The sequence below is a fragment of the Tachypleus tridentatus genome, chromosome 13 (genome assembly GCF_004210375.1).
Source record: "Tachypleus tridentatus isolate NWPU-2018 chromosome 13, ASM421037v1, whole genome shotgun sequence".
NCBI classification, from domain to species: Eukaryota; Metazoa; Arthropoda; class Merostomata; order Xiphosura; family Limulidae; genus Tachypleus; species Tachypleus tridentatus.
In genome coordinates this window covers 214976921-214995836 of record NC_134837.1, presented here as the reverse complement: position 1 = coordinate 214995836, position 18916 = coordinate 214976921, and the positions used below count along the sequence as shown (strand labels likewise).

Genomic DNA, 18916 nt, shown 5'->3' with positions numbered 1-18916 from the left:
TTCTGCTATTTAAGTTTTGAGTGAATTATAAAGTCTTATTAATTAATTCAGAACTGAAGAAAGCCCTTATGGCGGGTTTTTTTTTTTGGTTTTTTTTTTTGACTGGCTGGTCTCTCTCTGGGCAATATCTCAAGACCAGGATGATTATACGTTAATCCTAAACCTTTTAGCTCATGTACATATGATATAATGCTCAGGTTGAAATATCAGTACTTTTACTTATCTTACACAGTTATCCTGAGCCAATGGTTATGACTTATTTCGTATTAAAAAAAAAGAAGAGGGAGTGAACTTTAAACATCCGTGTAGCAAATGATTTATTAAAGTAAACACCTACTTTTCACTAAGTAGAGGAGACAACGAAACTTCTAACCGGCGACTGGGCTAGCATTCTCTATTAGTCATGTGGCTGAGGAAAGTCTGTGAACATTTCTGTGCACGAAGATTTATTCTTCATATATAATAAGGGCATCATATGAGGTTGATAAAAGTTTAGGGTAGATATTTTGGAATCCGACAATAAGGGAAAAATTCAAGATAGCTGCCAAGATGGTCGCTGAGAGGAGCAATAACCGTAACACATGTTCTAGAGCAGAGTGCACAAATATTTTGGTGTCTAGATACAGGTTTGACGTTAAGAAAACAACTTGTAACATTAAAGTCAAACCATGAGGAGTAAATTGCCATATCTCATGTTTAATAATAAAATGACTTAACGTGTCTCTATATAGGTTTGGGGGATCAAGGAGTCTATTTATGATGTAAAAAATGAAATTACTTTTTAGCTGTCTGAAAATTTCAAGATGGCCACAATCACATGCAATAAATGCCTTTTAGGAAGCAACGGTATCCGAAAATATGCTTTGAGATTATTGTTCAAGCTGTCTATATCGCTTTAATAAACATTCAAATTATTTCACAAATATACCCAGATATCAATAAATTAATACTAAAGTAATATAGAAATATTAGCACAACGATCGTCACAAATAAAATGTATTTTATTTTTTGGTCTTCTGTTATAATTACGCCTAAGGAGTAATTGCTCTGTTTGTTCTTGTCTCGAATAAAAAAAAAAGATCTTCCCTTATTAATGTCATTAATAATTCACTATGTGTAGCAAAGACAAACAGTTTCAACAATTTCAAGAAACCTAATACTATAATATAACCATTTGCATTGAAAATTTAGGGATTCCTCATTACATCAATAGGCTTATTACAGCCAGACCTGCAAGCTGATATTATGTATAGTACAATAAATGGCACAACGTATTACAGTCATATCTTGTGAAACTGTTATTCTGATCCTGGGCAGTTACTATTTCAATTTGCTTCAACGTCACAGACTGAAAGAACTTGGGATGAGATGTGGTGTAGGATACACTATAAGGTACATACCTACCTCTTCGCACCCTGGCTCACAAATTCGATACAGAAGTGTACAAAGTTTTACCTGTCCTGCATGTTTTAACTAGAAGTGACACAGCTAGTAAAGTAGTTATAACACTGCTGAACTAAAAGCAAACTAATTAGCCTGCTTGAGGGATTTTGGAAAGAACTTGATTCATATGGAGACTTTACTCACCAAAATCTAAGGAGTACCTGGTAGTGTCCCTTACAAGAAGATGGATTAGCTTTGTTATTAAAAATATTACAGTTCAAAGAACATAACATTTGCTGAGCTGCCATCAACCAGCTTTACTATAAAAGGGCATATTTTACGTGCGTTCTATGCTGCATACTTACTGTTGAATTCTTTGGACAGTTCTAATGTAAACCAGAAAGAGTGTAGCTGCGAGGAGGAAGATGAACTGTTTTTACCATATATGTTCAGAGCTGCACGTGCACAATGTGCCAACTACCACTGCTTACGTCATGATCAGGATATACAGTCTGCATTTAGTGTAAGTGTAAAGGAGTCCAGTTATTTGGAACACTTTGTAAAAGTCCTAATGTTATTTTCAAGTGACCTGAGACAATGCCATCATTAACATGACTGCTTCACTGTTGTTCAGTGTTGCTGTATTATTTAAACTGGACTACTGACCTGGGACTGACAGAAAAATATGTAATATGATATACTTTTTCCAGCACATGCACTTTTATATGGTTCATTTTGTTAAACGTACGTGTAATGTTTCAGCAGTAAATAGGTAAACTTCAAATCATCTAACACTATAAAGTGTGATGAATTTTGCTAAAAAAATATTTTCATAAACTTACGCGATTGAATGCTCGTAAATACTTTTGGGGTGTAATGTGTTGTCAGTCTATTTTCAAGTACGTGAAGCAATCCGTAGACGCTTATCCCTTGTTATACATGAAGTACTTTCTCATTATAATGACAATTCTAAATATACTTAAAAGTTCAAAATTATTTGTAGTATATACAACAGGAATAAACTCCTTTACCCTCAAAACTTTATCTTAACCTCAAAATCAATAGTTTTACTATCTGCTCTAAAACATAAGATATGGTTATTTATTCCTTGCGGCCGCCATCTTGAATAATTCAAATGGGTAAGGACGTATTTTGCTGCTAATATTTCCAGTGAGTTCCTTGCCTCCTTTACCACAAAATCTATATATATATATATATATATATACACCAACACACCAACTTTTTTGTGCTATCTGCTTTAGAACACGAGTTATGGTTATTAATCCCTCACAGAAGCTATCTTGAATGTCTTTCATATTGCCGGTTTCCAAACTGTATACCCATGATTTTTAAAAATCTCTCGTGATAGCCTTATGAAATTTACATTTAAGTAATAATTATTCGGGCATAAAAATATTGTGTTAAAGCAATATGAAAGTCATCTGAATTTTCTTCTTTACAGGCCATCAGAAGTTAGATAAGAAGGGTTTCTGGCATAGTCGCTGTATATCTGGTGTAAATGTTGCCTTTAAGCTAACCAGAGCGTCCGAAGTCGGAAACCGCCGAATAATCAAAATCGTTATTTCTTGTTTTCCCTTATCATCACCTTTCTTCAACAAGTTTAGAGCCTACTTAGTTCCAGTAGTACCTCTGATTTTATCATCTTTTAACAGTCTTTACGATCGTTGACTACCTATTTTGTTATTGTTCTATGCAAGACTTTAGAATATATTTTATAACCTAGCAACCCACGTATGCCATGTTATAAGAAAAGTAAATAAGTATAAGGAAACAAAATTGTCGCTAAATAAGAAAGCTATATAGGGTTAGTTAATGAACTTCAAAAAGGGATGGAAATGGATATATCACTTGATCCAACTAATGATCGCATAGCAGACTAATCCTTCTAGACTTTACATGGAGAGTAAAATCCCTACATATCCTCACTGGCAAAACAAATAGAACCAGAGTTTCCAATCGTAAAATGTTACTCTGTTGTAAAATATCCATAAAAGTAGTGTTATAAAGTTAACTCATGAAAAAGTATAATGATAAAAACTGGAACTCTATTCAAACACCAAGCCTTCGATAGACAAAGTGTTGAAGCCAATAATGTATGGATTTTATTCTTCAAGTAAAATCGAGATGGCTTAGTATTTTAATGTGATAATTAGTCAAACAAGTGATGTGTCCACTTCCATCCATATTTTCATTTTTTCTTTGTTTTCAAATTCAATAGCCAGCCTCACTTAACATTTTTCATTTAGTGGTTTTTTTGTGATACCTAGGTTTGACTGAAGACTTTAATTAGATCTAGCAATATCTAATTCATGATGATTTGCTTTGTATTCAAGAGGTTTTGTTCGGGGATATCAAGTTTCTATTCCTTTTAATTTATAATTGTAAAACTCAATTTTTGTCTGTCCTGAAAATGTACGAGCACTTAATTTCAACAGATGTAATATATTTAAGCAGCCATTTGTTTTAAAACATTTTCAAAGCTTGTAAAGGTTTTAATAAATGTCTAACCTAAGATCGTACAATAACATTGTAAGTTTATTTATTTATAGTGTTTATTATGGTAAATTTTAACCATAACTGAAGCAAAAAACATACACAAGGTACAGTATTAATATATTCCCTTATCAAATATGGGCCGTACTTAATAAGGGCTTAACTAATGCTAGGCCTAAAACAGGTGAAATTACGGATCTTGGTGTCTACGATTAGAATTATTTTGTGTTATTCTAGAAGTCCTGTACTTGTATAAGTGCTTATTCAGTAAAGATACGAATTTGACCGCAAGTACTTTGCGAGTCTTTGCTAGTTGATATATAATATTTGTGATGTTGGTTTATTTGGTGAAATTGTTTTTGTTAAAGTTTTGAGCAAAACTACTAGAGGGTTATCTGCGCTAGTCGTCTCTAATTTTGAAGTGATGGATAACAGAGAAAGCAGCTTGTCGAAACTACCAACAGCAAAATTATGGGCTACTCTTTATCAATATATAATGGAATTGCCCGTTACTTCATAACGCTTCGGGAGCTGAAAGAATGCAAATATTCAGTAACAGAATATATTGTGAAAAAGACGAAGATAAATGACTTGTTTTAAATTGTATGGACTGAAAACAACAACAATGCATATTAACGCTTTAAATATTAAACAGATCGACTCGTTAAAGGTTATTTTTGTCTTCATGACCAAAGATATGATTAAATATCGTTTGAAAACAAACAATGACCTTCTTTCTTTAACTGTCGTTTTGTGTTTTGTTCGCAGAATTTAAAATATAATCTTTTTATAATAATACAATAGTAAAACAAATGGATATTTTCAGTCAGTTCAGATCACCAGTACAAGAAATACGTTAAATTCTTATCTAAAGAAATTGTCTTTATAGCTTGGAACTAAGAGATACATAATACTTTACTTATTTAGCATACAGTTGTAACCAGAATTATGCAACGACATAAAACAAGAATTCTTAATGGTTAAATCATGTTGATTTGTCAGTTCGATACCCTCGGTGCTTTCTTCTGCAGTCCCAATGCCAGACCTGTTTATAGTTATTGTTTGAAAAGACTATATTTGTACCCACATTTTTTCCAAATTAGACTTCTGAGACATCACCAAGGGAGAGGACAATTGGAGTTTTATACTACACTCAAATATTTTCAAAGAGATATTTTAACAGTGCTACTGTCTTCAGATGGTCTGTTACAATTTCGTTCTTCTTGTAATCCAAATCTTGACTTCGTCATCTTCACCAAATTTGTAATAGCCTACTCTAACTTTTAATGTAGTGAGTGTGTCTTCAGGAAATTTGGATAGATTTTTAGTAAGCATTACTGTCTTTTCTTTTGTGCAAACAAATCACATCTTTTAAATTAAGTATTTATACTAAAGATTTTTCAGTGAATTTATTAAGTCGGAGTTTCACTCAGACTCTGAGTAATCTAACCACCAGATGATTTTAAAAATGCTTCGTTAATTCTAAGGTTTTCATATTCATTTATAAAACCTCTAGAACTTCATAAGTGAACATCAGAGGAGTTTTTTTTCACATAATATATTTAAGAAATTGATTGTTTGTGTTTTTGAATTTCGCGCAAAGCTACATGTGAACTATCTGCCCTAGTCGTCCCTAATTTAGCAGTGTAAAACTAGAGGGAAGGCAGTTAGTCATCACCACCCACCTCCAACTCTCGGAATACTCTTTTACCAACGAATAGTGGGATTGATTGCCATTTTATAATGCCCCCACTGCTGAAAGGGCAAGTATGCTTAGTGTAACGGGGATTCGAACCCGCAACCCTCGGATTACAAGTCGAGTGCCTTAAGCACCTGGCCATGCCGGGTCTTTTACAAATTGAAGCCGGGAGAAAACTCCCAATGTCTTTTAGTTTCCGACATCTTTTTAACATATTACTCCATTATTGCACTAATTAATTTTTAAGCTGTTACTCTTGTAATTATATTAATAGCTTTTATTACAGCTTTTTCACGTACTTAAAAAATTGTCATTTGAGTGAATCATTTAACTTTCTCAACAGGTATCTCATAAATATATTGAATGTTTTCCTTCATTTTGTAATTTGCTTATAACTAAAATAATTTTCATTATATCCTCCTAGAATACAGGGTTTTAGGTGAACTAATGGCTTACCATTTATACTGAAATAGAAAGTTGGAAAAGTTTTTAGTGTAAAGTTTGTCAGTGTTAAAATATGTATATAACACGTGCAAAACCTTATTTTCAAACACTGAATTTTATATCCATCAATCATTCATATTTTGGAGAATTTCTAAAATGTAATCGTTGTGTCCATCTTTACGTTATGGAAGAATGTTCAAACGAAGTTAAGCCACAGTTTTTAATTTCTTTTAAAATGAATTGTTGTTGAACTGTAGAAAATCTTTCTCTTCATCTTCTTTTTTTTGTTTTTTCTTTTCGCAACAGTTTCTTGGATGACCTAGAACGACTTGGTGATAAGGATTATATGCCAACAGAGCAAGACATCCTGAGAACAAGAGTAAAAACTACGGGCATTGTAGAAGTTCATTTCTCATTTAAAAACTTAAATTTCAAGTAAGTGTTAACAAATTTAATCAAAACATTACTTTTATATAAATCTTTTTAAATTTCTCTCTTCAAATTTCTCTATGATTATATCAAAACAGTCTCAAAAATTTACAAAATGTAACATAGAGTCTCTTCCTCAACCAGAAGCGGGTCTGGCATGGCCAAATGGTTAAGGCACTCGACTCATAATCCAAAAGTCGTGGGTTCAAATCCCCGTCACACCAAATATTCTTACCTTTTCTGCCATGGGGATGTTATAATGTGATGGGCAATCCCACTATTCGTTGGTAAAAGTGTAGCCCAAGAGCAGTGGGTAATGATGACTAACTACCTTCCTTCTAGCCTTACACGCTAAATTAGGGAAGGTTAGCAGAGATAGTCCTTGTGTAGCTTTGCACAAATTTAAAGAAACAAACATCAACCAGAAGCGTCTTGGTGGTAACAGTTGAACATAAAAAGTCTGGGATTTATTTGATTTTGGTGAAACTTATATAGGATATAGCATGCTATGAATTTTCTAGAACAAATAAGAACTTACACAGTTATTACCAGCCACATCAACAGAAAAACTCCATAGTTAAAAAAAAAGGTCATGTAGTGGAGCCATAGCTATCTGCTGAACGTGACTGGAACTTTGATGCTCTGTTATCATCAGTTACTGTTATGTCTTCAATTACCAATGTTTGACTTGTGTCCTGTTCTTTTACAGCCAGTGAAATGTGATAACCATAGACTATTTGACAGCCCTGTTGGGGCAAATACATGTAGCAAGCCCAAAGATGCACCCAATATGTTTGGTTCTGACAAGAACAATATTATAATATTGCTTTCAACCAGACCAAAATATCAATAAAAGGTCTTCTACCTCAAATAGACAATGACAAAAAAAAAGTCATAATCATGATTCTAGAATAAAATAAAAACAAGAGGTAATCAGTCCACAGGTGTGATAGTGTGGAGGTGTAGTCCTGTAGATTGAACATTTGTATATAGCAGATTCCAATAGTGTATGTAATGACACTGGCACTAACACAGGAATATTTTATTACTTCTTTCACCATCCAAAAACACTACTTCGCCTTTGGTTGGGAAAGGCTTATTGAAACAGAAAGTATAAAATCAAATTATTCTATAAACATTATTCTTTTTGACATGACTAAAGAAAGCACCTAGGAATCAGACACATCTGAGATAGGATGTAGTGAGGATACATAGTTCATTTCCTATCCTATAATTCCATCAAAATATATCCTGAATTTTAATTATGTCTGTAAACAATTTATCAAATACAATCTTTAATTTATTTCACATGTGAATACAAATTTGTTAGATACTGCAACAGTTGTTTAAAATGGTCAATAAATTGTCATTGATGTTATAGAATTAAATATTGATTAGAAGAAATTTTCATTGTGCAAGTGAACTAAGAGAGTTATAACAGTGAGCATAAGAGAGTGGTGCCTTATTAAGTCAGTGGTTTGTTACTGGAACAGTTTAGTAACTTTACATGTAACATCACATAAAATATTTGCATTTTGAATATTTTTGTATACTATTGACCATTTTTGCAGACCAATGAAAACTCATAAAACCAGATGATTAATTAGCATGATAAGTTATTATGATCAATAAACGTTGGAACTGTGGACATAGTTGAACTGAAAGTTCCATTTCTTGGTGCAATGTCCCTCAAGTCACACAGCAGTTTGGCTATGGACTTGCAACTCTAATTGATCTAAACTCGTTTTTGATATTCGTAGTGGGAAGAGAACAGATAGGCCTCTCCCTCCATTAATTACTGTCAACACTCAGTGTATAAGCATATTTTTCTTTCTTTAAATCACTACCAGCACTCAGTATGTAAACAGTTATTTTTTTTCTACCATCAGCTACAGTTAATATACAAATATAACTTTCTCCTTTAGTATCATAATTTGCACTCTGTATATATTCATAGCTATTTTATATATTGTCACCTTTACTCAGTGTGTTTCAACATCTGCACTAGATTTATCACCAACATTATTATTGTTATCTAGTTTCAGCAGTCTGATGCCACATCATCACTTTTGTTTATTTACACCAAAAGTTAAGAATCACACCCTCTGTTACATCACCAACTTTTTGAGTCAACTGGGAACACACATACTATAAGTACATACCATCTATTTATAAAAAACGTGATAACAGTAAGTGTTTTTAGTTTAGTTTTTTCATTTGAAAAGTTAGATTTGACTGCAGTGTTCATGCACAGTTCTGTAATGAGTGCATGGGCAGTTCTTGGGCTTAATCTTTTGGTTCAACTTTACACTCATTACAAATAAATTTATTTAGATTTCTGGTTATGCTTTCACAAGCAGAGCACATGAGCCACCAACTTGAGGAAGTCTGTATGGAATGAAGAGCTCACATTGAAAAACTGGATACATATCAAAAAATGTTTTTATTTATACACTATTGAGCATTTAATGTATATTAAAGCTCTCAAGGTTTTCTTGAAACATTACTAACTCTTAAATCATTGAAATATTTGTTTTGAAGATCTAGGTGTTCCTTAATAAGGTCTCATATTATGTTCCATAATATAGATACAGAATTAGTTATCAACTAAACAGACATGAGAAATCAACATGGTCATAATCTGTATGACTGTATTAACAATTTTTCTAAGATATTGTCAAGTAATTCCACTTTAAGCATTTTCAAATTTACAGTTAATGTTCTTCACTCTTTATACACAGTACATTTTTAACCTTAAATGAAACATCGTTAGGCTAGATCAAAAATATCATACTTACAAGGAGTTTGTGCAATTAACTTCTTGTAAATTCAGGGTCACTACCATCTTCTTCTGGAGTCAGATCAGGTCCTTGGAGCAACTTGATAAGTGTGGAGAAGTTCATGTTTAGGGTCAGAAACATGTAATTATATATGCCGTTTTTGGTGTTTGGGAAGTCTAGCAGGTCTACTTTCAAATTACATATTTTAACTTGATTGGTACAAGTAGGAGTTTTCAGCAACAAGTGGACTGTTCCATCAGACTGTAAACAAAACCCACTTTGTAACTGGTCCTTATCTGATATCTTTGGCAAAATCATTAAAGACTATTAACTTATGATGGATAAAGGCAAACCATGTAACACTGGTCTTTTAAGAGTATACACCCTAGTCTTTCATCACTGTCCCATTAACTGCTTATTTTGTGAGATTGACTCATTTTATCATGTATTTTATCTAACTATTTGGGTTTTGTCAACATACCATGTTTGTCTGGGATGAGAATTAACAGCTGTGAATTCTTGTACCTCTGAGGTCACGACTGGAACATCTTGTGCTGTTCGGTGTTATGGCTCACTAGTTTTTTATAATATTTTCAATGTGCTACTTTCTACATTATATACATTTAAAAAAATTAAACATACTTCATGAAAATCTCTAAATAAATTTATATTCCACAAATACTTCAGTTCCTTTAAAAGCCATAGTCTATAAACACTTACAAACTATACACCATTCATATACCGTTAAGAATGTCTATTCATAGCTGGAGTAGATAGTTATGTCAAATCATTGGTTGGAAAACAAACTTTTAACTAGTTATTGGAGATGCAGCATTAGGACCAGGTCATCTAATTGTCACGAGACATTTTCAGACAAGAAACATGAGCACACGCCAATGTAAAAGCGGTTTGACTGATAGATTCATGACAGTAACATGTTATATATCTTAAAAAATAAGAATGTTTATTATGTTGCTGTTGCTGCTTTGTTTTTGTCTTTTTCATGAACATAAAAACATCAATTGTTGAAAAATTGTCCTGGCATTTCCAGTGAAGTAATGGAATGATTGAAAACAGAATAATTTGCTTTAGAAATGATATTATTGTTAAATATTTCTTAGGCTTGAGTATACTTTAAGCAAAATACTAAAACAACCTGCATGTAATCATTTAACTGATTTTAGTGGGTTTTTTTTATCCCATTTGTAATTGTGATTGTGATCAATCAATAGATTAACATTTTTATTAATTTCCCTCAACCCTTTCAGGTTATTTGATGTTGGAGGTCAAAGGTCTGAAAGAAAGAAATGGATTCACTGTTTTGAAGATGTCACAGCTATTATATTTTGTGTAGCCATGAGTGAATATGACCAAGTGCTTCATGAGGATGAAACTACAGTAAGTTTGGGTTTACTGCTAACAGGGGGAGAAAACACATCTTGGCTACTAGCATACCTGTATAATTATGCCATGGAATAATACACGTTGTATTTCTATAACTTACAGGGAATATGTTTTGTGTACATTATCCAAGAACTAAAAATCTTGAAAGAATTTAGTATCTTATGCATTTCAAAAATGCAGCATTTCATCAGCTAACATCTATCTAACTCTTACTATCTTATGATCAAAAGTAAACTAGATAGACAGATAAGTATTAAAAGAGTAACTGTAATATTTGGGATCAAAATGTAAGGGTTGGATAAAATGTCCAACATTGTTATTGTGATTGTCAGGTGTATATTATATACTCCACAGAAAACAAGTTGGTGGTAATGGACCCCTCCTCTAATCCTGCCTATGCTAAAATATAATACACAAGAAAACTAAACAATATAATCATGAAATACATTATGTCATTGGTTGGTTATGCCTTTATCAAAGATCTGTGAACTTCACATGTTACAAAACCTGATTTGAAATTACAATAACTGAACAGAATGTAAAACTACAATAATATAATAGTACTGTTCATGGTGAAGTGTGTTAAAAGTATTGTTGAATACATTATAATCAGCAACTCTAAAACCTCAAGAATACTCTGATGGTAAGAAAAGAATGCAACTGATAGAATAAAGATAATAAGATGTAGTTACATGTGGTTCCTGAAATTGTTTCATTTCAATAGTTTATAAACCAAACATAAAAGAGTAGCAAATATATTTTTATTTTTTGTTATTGAAGTTAATATGTCATACTGTATTGAAGCCTACAGAATAATTATTTTCATGATTCATGGCATGTGCATGTTTTACTGACATCACAGTGGTGCAAATTACAACATTAAGATTCCCCTACATGATGCCATTTTAGTGTCTACTGACTGACTGACAGACAGCATACTACTGTATAGTAATTAAAACAGGTGATCTTTCTAGGTGGCCTTTGGCACCCCTTTCAGGAAACTAGCCTGGAGGGCCAGAGCTCAGTTAATAAATATATCTCAAGTCTATAATCTGTATGTCTTCTGTCAAAATATACTATTTACTAAGTCAACTTATATTGTAAATATTATTTCACCATGTCCAGGTTTAGATCATGTTAAAGATTTAAATCCATGATCTATAATTTTCAGATTAAGAAAGAATAAATACAGCTTACATACTGTTTTCTTTTTCCATTATGTGAATGTGTTTGTCTACATGTAGACACAATTTTTTTTTTTTCCATTACCACTCTTTGTCATAGCAGAAAATGTTTGTGTACCTAGCTCCCAGACATGTTGGAGATGCTCCATCTGTCAGACAAGGTCCATCACAGATGTTATATTAGTCAGCAGCAATGGAGAATCAGTTAGGGTTAGTAGTTGAGTGATTGAATCCAGTTGATGCCAGTCACCATTAATATCTAAATACAGTCAAACATCAATATAAGGCGCTAGTTGGGGTCCAAAAAATTCGACCGCATTGTATCTGATTGCGCCTTATACCGATTTGATTATATATTTTTTTTACCCTTGGGGTGAGCGATAATGCAAAATTTACGCGTTTTGTAGTGAAATAAAGAAAAACAAACAAAACTACTTACACCAATGATATAGCATTTTTTTATTTATTTTTATTTATTAAACTCAATTTTAAGACTGAAATTAAATGTAAAAAGCAGAATTCTAAAGAAATTTATCGAATTCATTACTTTGATGGGGGCTGATATTCTAAAAGTAGTTCCGTCAGAGCAATCATGTGATCGTTTTTACGATTAGACGCTGATTAAAATTAGTTCAATTTTAAAAAGTCAATACATATAGTAATTAATTTTGATAATTTATTTACTAGTTATTAAAATCTAAGTACAAACTGAAGTCAAATAATTACCAGATAAAAAAATGTCATGGCAAAGTTTAAAATACGAATTCAGTACTGAAACAATAACGGGCCGGGGTTTGATCACAATATGCGGTGTGAAAACCATACAAAAAGATTGAAGTGGATTTGGTTTTTGATTTTTGATCACATTAACCGGCTGATTACATTAAGCAGTGGTAATATTAAGCGGCGGCCTCTGTAGAAACCCCAAAAAATTTGGGGCCTAAGAACCCATCGCACCCAACTGATTATCGCGCTTTATCGATGCGTTTTATATCGATGTTTACCTGTATATCATTAACCTTAAAGTAGAAAACACTCTAATTTCTACATTTGTAAAACACCCAGTCTCCATCCTCTTACCTCTGTATCTAACTCCCAAATGTGTTGGAGATGTTCTATGTGTCAGACAAGGTCCATCACAGATATCATATTAGTCAGCAGCAATTGAGAATCAGTTAGGGTTAGTAGTTGAGTGCTTGAATCCAGTTGATGCCAGCCACCATTAATATTTAAATATATCATTAACCTTAAATTAGAAATCACCCTAATTTCTACATTTGTAAGACTCCCAACTTCCACCCTTTTAAGATATAAAAGATATTTGATAAGGTACAAAACCCCAACAAGTAAGCAAAAATAACCTTATTGTAGAAATAAACAGCCCTGTATTTCAACAATATATGACTCACAACTTCCTCTCTTTTTAATAATTGTTACAAAGTGATATTTAAATGAACTAAAGACTGTTTCTTAAATAGTTCTGTAATAATTATTTGAACTCCCATTCTCCTCCCTTCCTTTTGAAAACAATTATTCAAGTATAAATTGGATAAACTAAGGTTAGCCCAGCTACCTGAAGTTGGTACTTGCACCCAAGGATACCAAACAAGGACCTAAATATTTTATGATTAGTTACTTATACACTAGGGATGACCCTGAGTAACTAATAGCTTCTATGTTCTCTAGAAAATGGCTCGCATAATTAAGAGCTTGCTTTTTAATGTATTCACATATTTATTATTAAAGAGCATGAAAATGTTTTTATTTGGTAGTTTGTACAGTCATTATTGTTAAATTAACTTATCAATAGCTGTACATCATCCATAACAGAATTACTATTATTACAAATTGTCAAATATCTTTTTTAATTGAAAAATAATAATTCGTTTTAACAGTACAGATAGATCAAGACTGTTATGGGTAGGTAGACCAAAGATGGGAAGATCAAATTCCCTTCTTTTATTGAAAATAAATAATCATATTCTGCTTTTGACAAAATTAATATCTGAGTATGGTTCATGAGTATTACTGTTATTGATTTTTTTCTGTTATAAATAACATGGAATAGATATGATTTGGATCAAAATTTAAATTAATGATTGATATCACATCATCTTTAAAGTGAAAGTAAAACTATATAAATTAAGAGTTTAGTACTTGTTTCAAAAATAAATTGTCATAGAAGAAGAGATAGAATTTGGCCAAATTCGAAGAGATTTTAGCATCCAGAAGAATATTTACTGATTTTTTTTATCTGCTTGTTCTTTGAAAGTAATATAACTTTTATAGATACAAAATTTTAATATATATTTTTATGTTGATACTTAGTTAATTTAAATTTTGGAATAGCTATATGTGTATCTACAAATTTATCTATTAGATCATTAAAGACCCTTATTAAATATTTCAGATCTATTTAAATATACATATAATCTGGTAAAATTATAAATAGTAACAAATTTGACTTATCTTTAAGAATTTAAGTTAATTAAACATTCTGAATCATTTGACAACAGTAACTTTTATTTACCCAAGTAAAACATCTAGAATAATGAAACTTTATGGAATGGATGGCTGCTGCCAACTCTTGGGCTACTCTTTTATGAAAGAATAGTGGGATTGACTGTAACATTATAACGTCCCTACAGCTGAAAGGGTGAGCATGTTTGGTGTGATGGGAAGTCAAACCTGAGACCCTCAGATTATGAGTTGAGTGTCTTAACCACCTGGCCATGCTGGGCCAAATCTGAACTTATAGGGGTTTTATACAATATCATAAATGCATATAAAAACATGAGTTATAACAAGTATAATCTAAATATGTATATTCTATTTGTAAATGGCTTTCATCAAATTAATACTTGTATTTTTATTAAAGGTATTTTGTATAAATATGTTTGTTATACAAAGTTTATTAATTCATCTTTGTACACATAATATTTTGCATATAAAATCAAAATTACAACTAATTTTATTTTTAAAGATATTACAAGAAATATATATTTTATATTAGATAAGTTTAAAGTTATAACTGAGTTGTTATGGAAGTAATAAAAGATTTTTGTTCAAAAAAGAAACAAAACAGATTAATGAGATTTTTCACAGGTTTCACTAATATGATCATTAATATCTATCCTCATCTTTTAAAGTTTAACATTTTCTTTTTTTTTATTTCTAAATTTAGTACCTTTTTCAAAATCAAATTCAAGTCCATATCTTTTATAACCTCTAAATTACCAATAACAATATGATCATGAAAAGAATCAGTAAAATTTCTACCACAAGGTTATTTTTGTTTAATTTTTTGGGGCAAATGAACTTATAATACTTAAAAAGGTTGGAGGTTGGCAGTTTTACAAGTGTAGAAGATTAGAATTGTTTATTTCTACTTTAAGATTATTTTATATCTAAATACATAAGGTAACTGCCTTTCCATAACTAACCAAAAAACAGTAAGTGGCAATAGAAGCTGAGGCACTGTGGGTTCAAGTACCCAACTCCTAACCCTTAACTGATTCTCCATGACTGCTGACCAATATGACATCTGAATTTAGATCTCATCTGATAGATGGAATATTCCCAACGATTTTGGGAGCCATGGCCACATATCTTTCTGTTTGAGAGCTACTTCCACATATCTTTATCCATGAGTTAATGATGATGACAAGAAATAATAATGAGGGGGGGACTTTTTCATTCTCTCATCCTAAGTGTTTTTTTTTTTATGTGTGTGGTTATATATTACATTATGCATGAGAATAATAATGTAAAACGTAATACGTTATGATATTAGGAATGAAAGCTCAAACCTACTGAATTTATCCCTTCGTTATTCAGTCAAAAATTAAAAGTATACCAATTGTTAATGTTATGTTACATTCATTCATTCTTATTCTCAGAACCGTATGCAAGAAAGCTTGAAACTCTTCGACTCCATTTGTAACAACAAGTGGTTCACAGATACCTCCATTATTCTCTTCTTGAACAAGAAAGATCTCTTTGAGGATAAGATAAAGAAATCCCCACTTACCATCTGCTTTCCAGAGTATACAGGTAAGTCAAAAGCAGCCTGTTGTATAAAATGTAGAATGTTTTATGACTAGTATTCAGTTACAAACAAACAGAGCTGTTATAGATTAGTGTGTTGTTGTTTATTATGGAAAGTGAATATAAATACATTGTTTTACTAGTCTCGACTTTTTATTACTCCCTTTCGAACAGTTAAACGTTTTTTCTCACAAACTTCGCTCGGCTCCTTCAACAGTATACAATAAACACATCGTACTTATATTTGTTCTGTTTTCTCCGCAGGAGCTCAAGAATACGGCGAGGCAGCAGCCTTCATTCAAGCTCAGTTTGAAGCCAAAAACAAGTCCACAACTAAAGAAATATACTGCCACATGACCTGTGCCACGGACACAACAAACATCCAGTTCGTGTTTGATGCTGTTACGGACGTGATTATAGCAAATAATCTACGAGGTTGTGGGTTGTATTAAACTATGCATTTCTCCATGGAAATTGATACCAGCTACCTGACAAGCAGGCCTCCTTAAGAGCAGCGCCAAGATTCGTTTATATTTACTGTCTTGTTGCTAGGCTCGAGAGCCCTTACAAGATTACCCTAGGATCTACTCCTAGGGACCATCTTTTATTTTAATGTGCTCTCTCTCTCTCTCTCTCTATCTATCTGTCTCGTAATTTAGTCCTTTTGATTCATACGGTTCATTTTAAATTATTTTGCTAGTAATTGGTGGCATACATTATAGAAGAACCATGGAGAAGTTACATTTGAGAGTTGTTTTTTATTTAGTAGTTACCGAAACGTAGCGGCTTCTATTGTACGTTTGAAATGCTGCAAATGTATGAGAAACAAAAACAAAGTGTTCAGTTAAGATCAAGAACCCCAGTTTTTAATAGCATTTTTGCATACCCTGAAGCAAAGAACCTGCATCTAGTAATGTTTATTATAATTTGTTTATCGCCACGTAATGCTTCTGGACAATGAACTTTGAAATGTGAAGGCTGGTCATAACAAGAGTGGTCACTTCACTTCAAGGTGTATAGAGCAACAGTACGTTGCACACACATTCAAAATGTTAGTCTGCCTGTTGCATTAAACCGTAGTTCGGAAACCCCATTCTAAAAGTAAAAAAAAAAAAAGAACATTCTAAAATTTTGGTCGTCAAAAGTGATACAATGATTCTTTTAACATTGTATCCATGTTATTCGTTTACAGTTTTTTTCTCTTGTTCCTTAGCAATTTGCTTTCCACACATTCACACACAAACATTCACACTGTAAATGGTAAGTTCTGTGATGTACCGTCACGAAATATTTTTATTTTGTTGTTTTTTCACGTGTGACTTCTCAGCATAAACTGCACTCTACTTATTGCGCGAGACGTTAAGTTAACGAAGTTCCATATTCGTGAGAATCCCTACAACAAATTTTTAGACAGTGACAAGTTATGTTTCTCATAAGTTTCATTCCAGAATGAATTAATGAGAGGTCGTTATTGAGGTCTGTGTGTGAAATGTTTTGGGACCACGAATCTTCTGTTGGGTCATATGTGAAACTATTCACGACCACAAGAAGGCGTCAGGGCCTTCTCGAGCACTTTTTCTTAGGTATGCAGTATCTGCAGTTTACCGAAGTAATCGCCAAGTGTCTTGAAGAGAATGGTAATGTGGTTTCTAAAACAAACATAAAAAGTATTTAAACATTGCATTCTTAGTTCAAAGCATTACTGTTCGTTATTGTGACCCTCAGAATCACCACAGAACCAGTTTTAATCGAATTTTGATCTTTATTTATATTTTTTCGATACTTATTGATAGAAATGTATGTAAATAAGTACTGATTTCAAGGTAAACTATGAGTGAAAATGTTTTTAATTGAAGCACTTCAAAACGGCATTAAAGATTTAATGAGTTATGGTAATATGCAATTTGGCATAAAAGTTTAATGAGTGAATCGTTGTTATGGTAACAAGTAATTTGGCATAAAAGCTTTAATGAGTGACCATTATTGTAATAGCCAAATTACCATAGTTACGGTAACAATTAAATTAGTATATAATGCTTGATGAGTGACTATTATTATGGTAACGATTAAATGTAATAACAAAATGGAGTGTACTTGGTCCTCATTCTTTGTTCAAACTATTTAAAACTACCTTTGTTGCTCGCTGAAACTAATGTGCAGAAAAGTTTCAACTGCCTCTTGAGTTTTCAGTTTGAACATTAAATACGACCTGGTGCTTTTTACCTTGTGGAGGCAGAATTAACATATATATATATGTAATTGTTACTACGTGATACCTTAACTTTCATGTACATTACATCAGTTTGTGTGCAGACTAGATCTAAATGTGAAGCAAAAATGGTGTTTTGTGGATAGTTTTGTTGTTTGTTTGTTTTTTCATTTGTATATATGTTGCAAACGCAGTTGTGAGTAACAGTATTTGCGTTACGTAATTTGTGCTGTCCATTAAAAGTTTCTAACCCTCATTATTGAAGTGAAGTGTACTTTCTCAACAATTATACAGAGCTTTAATACTTTATATTGAAATGATTTTGGAAACTCACCACGTCGTTACAGTATGTGTTGTCACATTTTGTCGGATTCCATCTGATGATTATCCAAAAAGCTCCGTCGCAAGGTTAAACTTCTCCATCCAGAGTACAAGAATGATGTTTTCTGTTTGTTTTTTCCTGGTTCCTGTTTAAATAATCTCATCGCCCATAAATCCATAGGTGCTGAAGCCGGCGATTTGGCCTACATGTCTAAGCAAGGACTAGCATGAATACCCATTTCATTCATCAGATGATAAGGAATACGATGGTTGAAATGATATGTCGCAGAAAGCAACTTACGTACACGTGAATTGTTTCTTTTCCAATGGAGATCCTTCTTGAGTGCTTTGTACGCTGCTGCCTGCGGCACGTGAACAGCTTTTGCTACTGACTTTTGTGTTCGTGCATTCTTATTTGTTACAAGACGCAACACTTTGTTTACCACGGCTTTGGTAAGACTTGTTACAGCTCTCTTTCTCTATGATCTTGGTGTCCGTGTTC

At 32.4% G+C, this 18916-nt stretch overlaps 1 protein-coding gene across 3 annotated transcripts in view; it reads left to right on the top strand.

Moving 5' to 3' along the window:
• Positions 1 to 18347, top strand: part of LOC143236918 (guanine nucleotide-binding protein G(o) subunit alpha-like) — a 77177-nt gene extending 58830 nt beyond the window's left edge. For 2 of the 3 annotated variants that reach the window (XM_076475601.1, XM_076475602.1), the window contains 4 exons: positions 6347 to 6475; positions 10518 to 10647; positions 15737 to 15890; positions 16149 to 18347. In XM_076475601.1, the coding sequence (XP_076331716.1) occupies positions 6347 to 6475; positions 10518 to 10647; positions 15737 to 15890; positions 16149 to 16336 (601 nt within the window). In that variant the 3' untranslated portion in view covers positions 16337 to 18347. The remainder of the gene's footprint in view (positions 1 to 6346; positions 6476 to 10517; positions 10648 to 15736; positions 15891 to 16148) is intronic. The other variant, XR_013019802.1, reaches the window with a different exon arrangement.
• Positions 18348 to 18916: the final 569 nt, after the last annotated feature.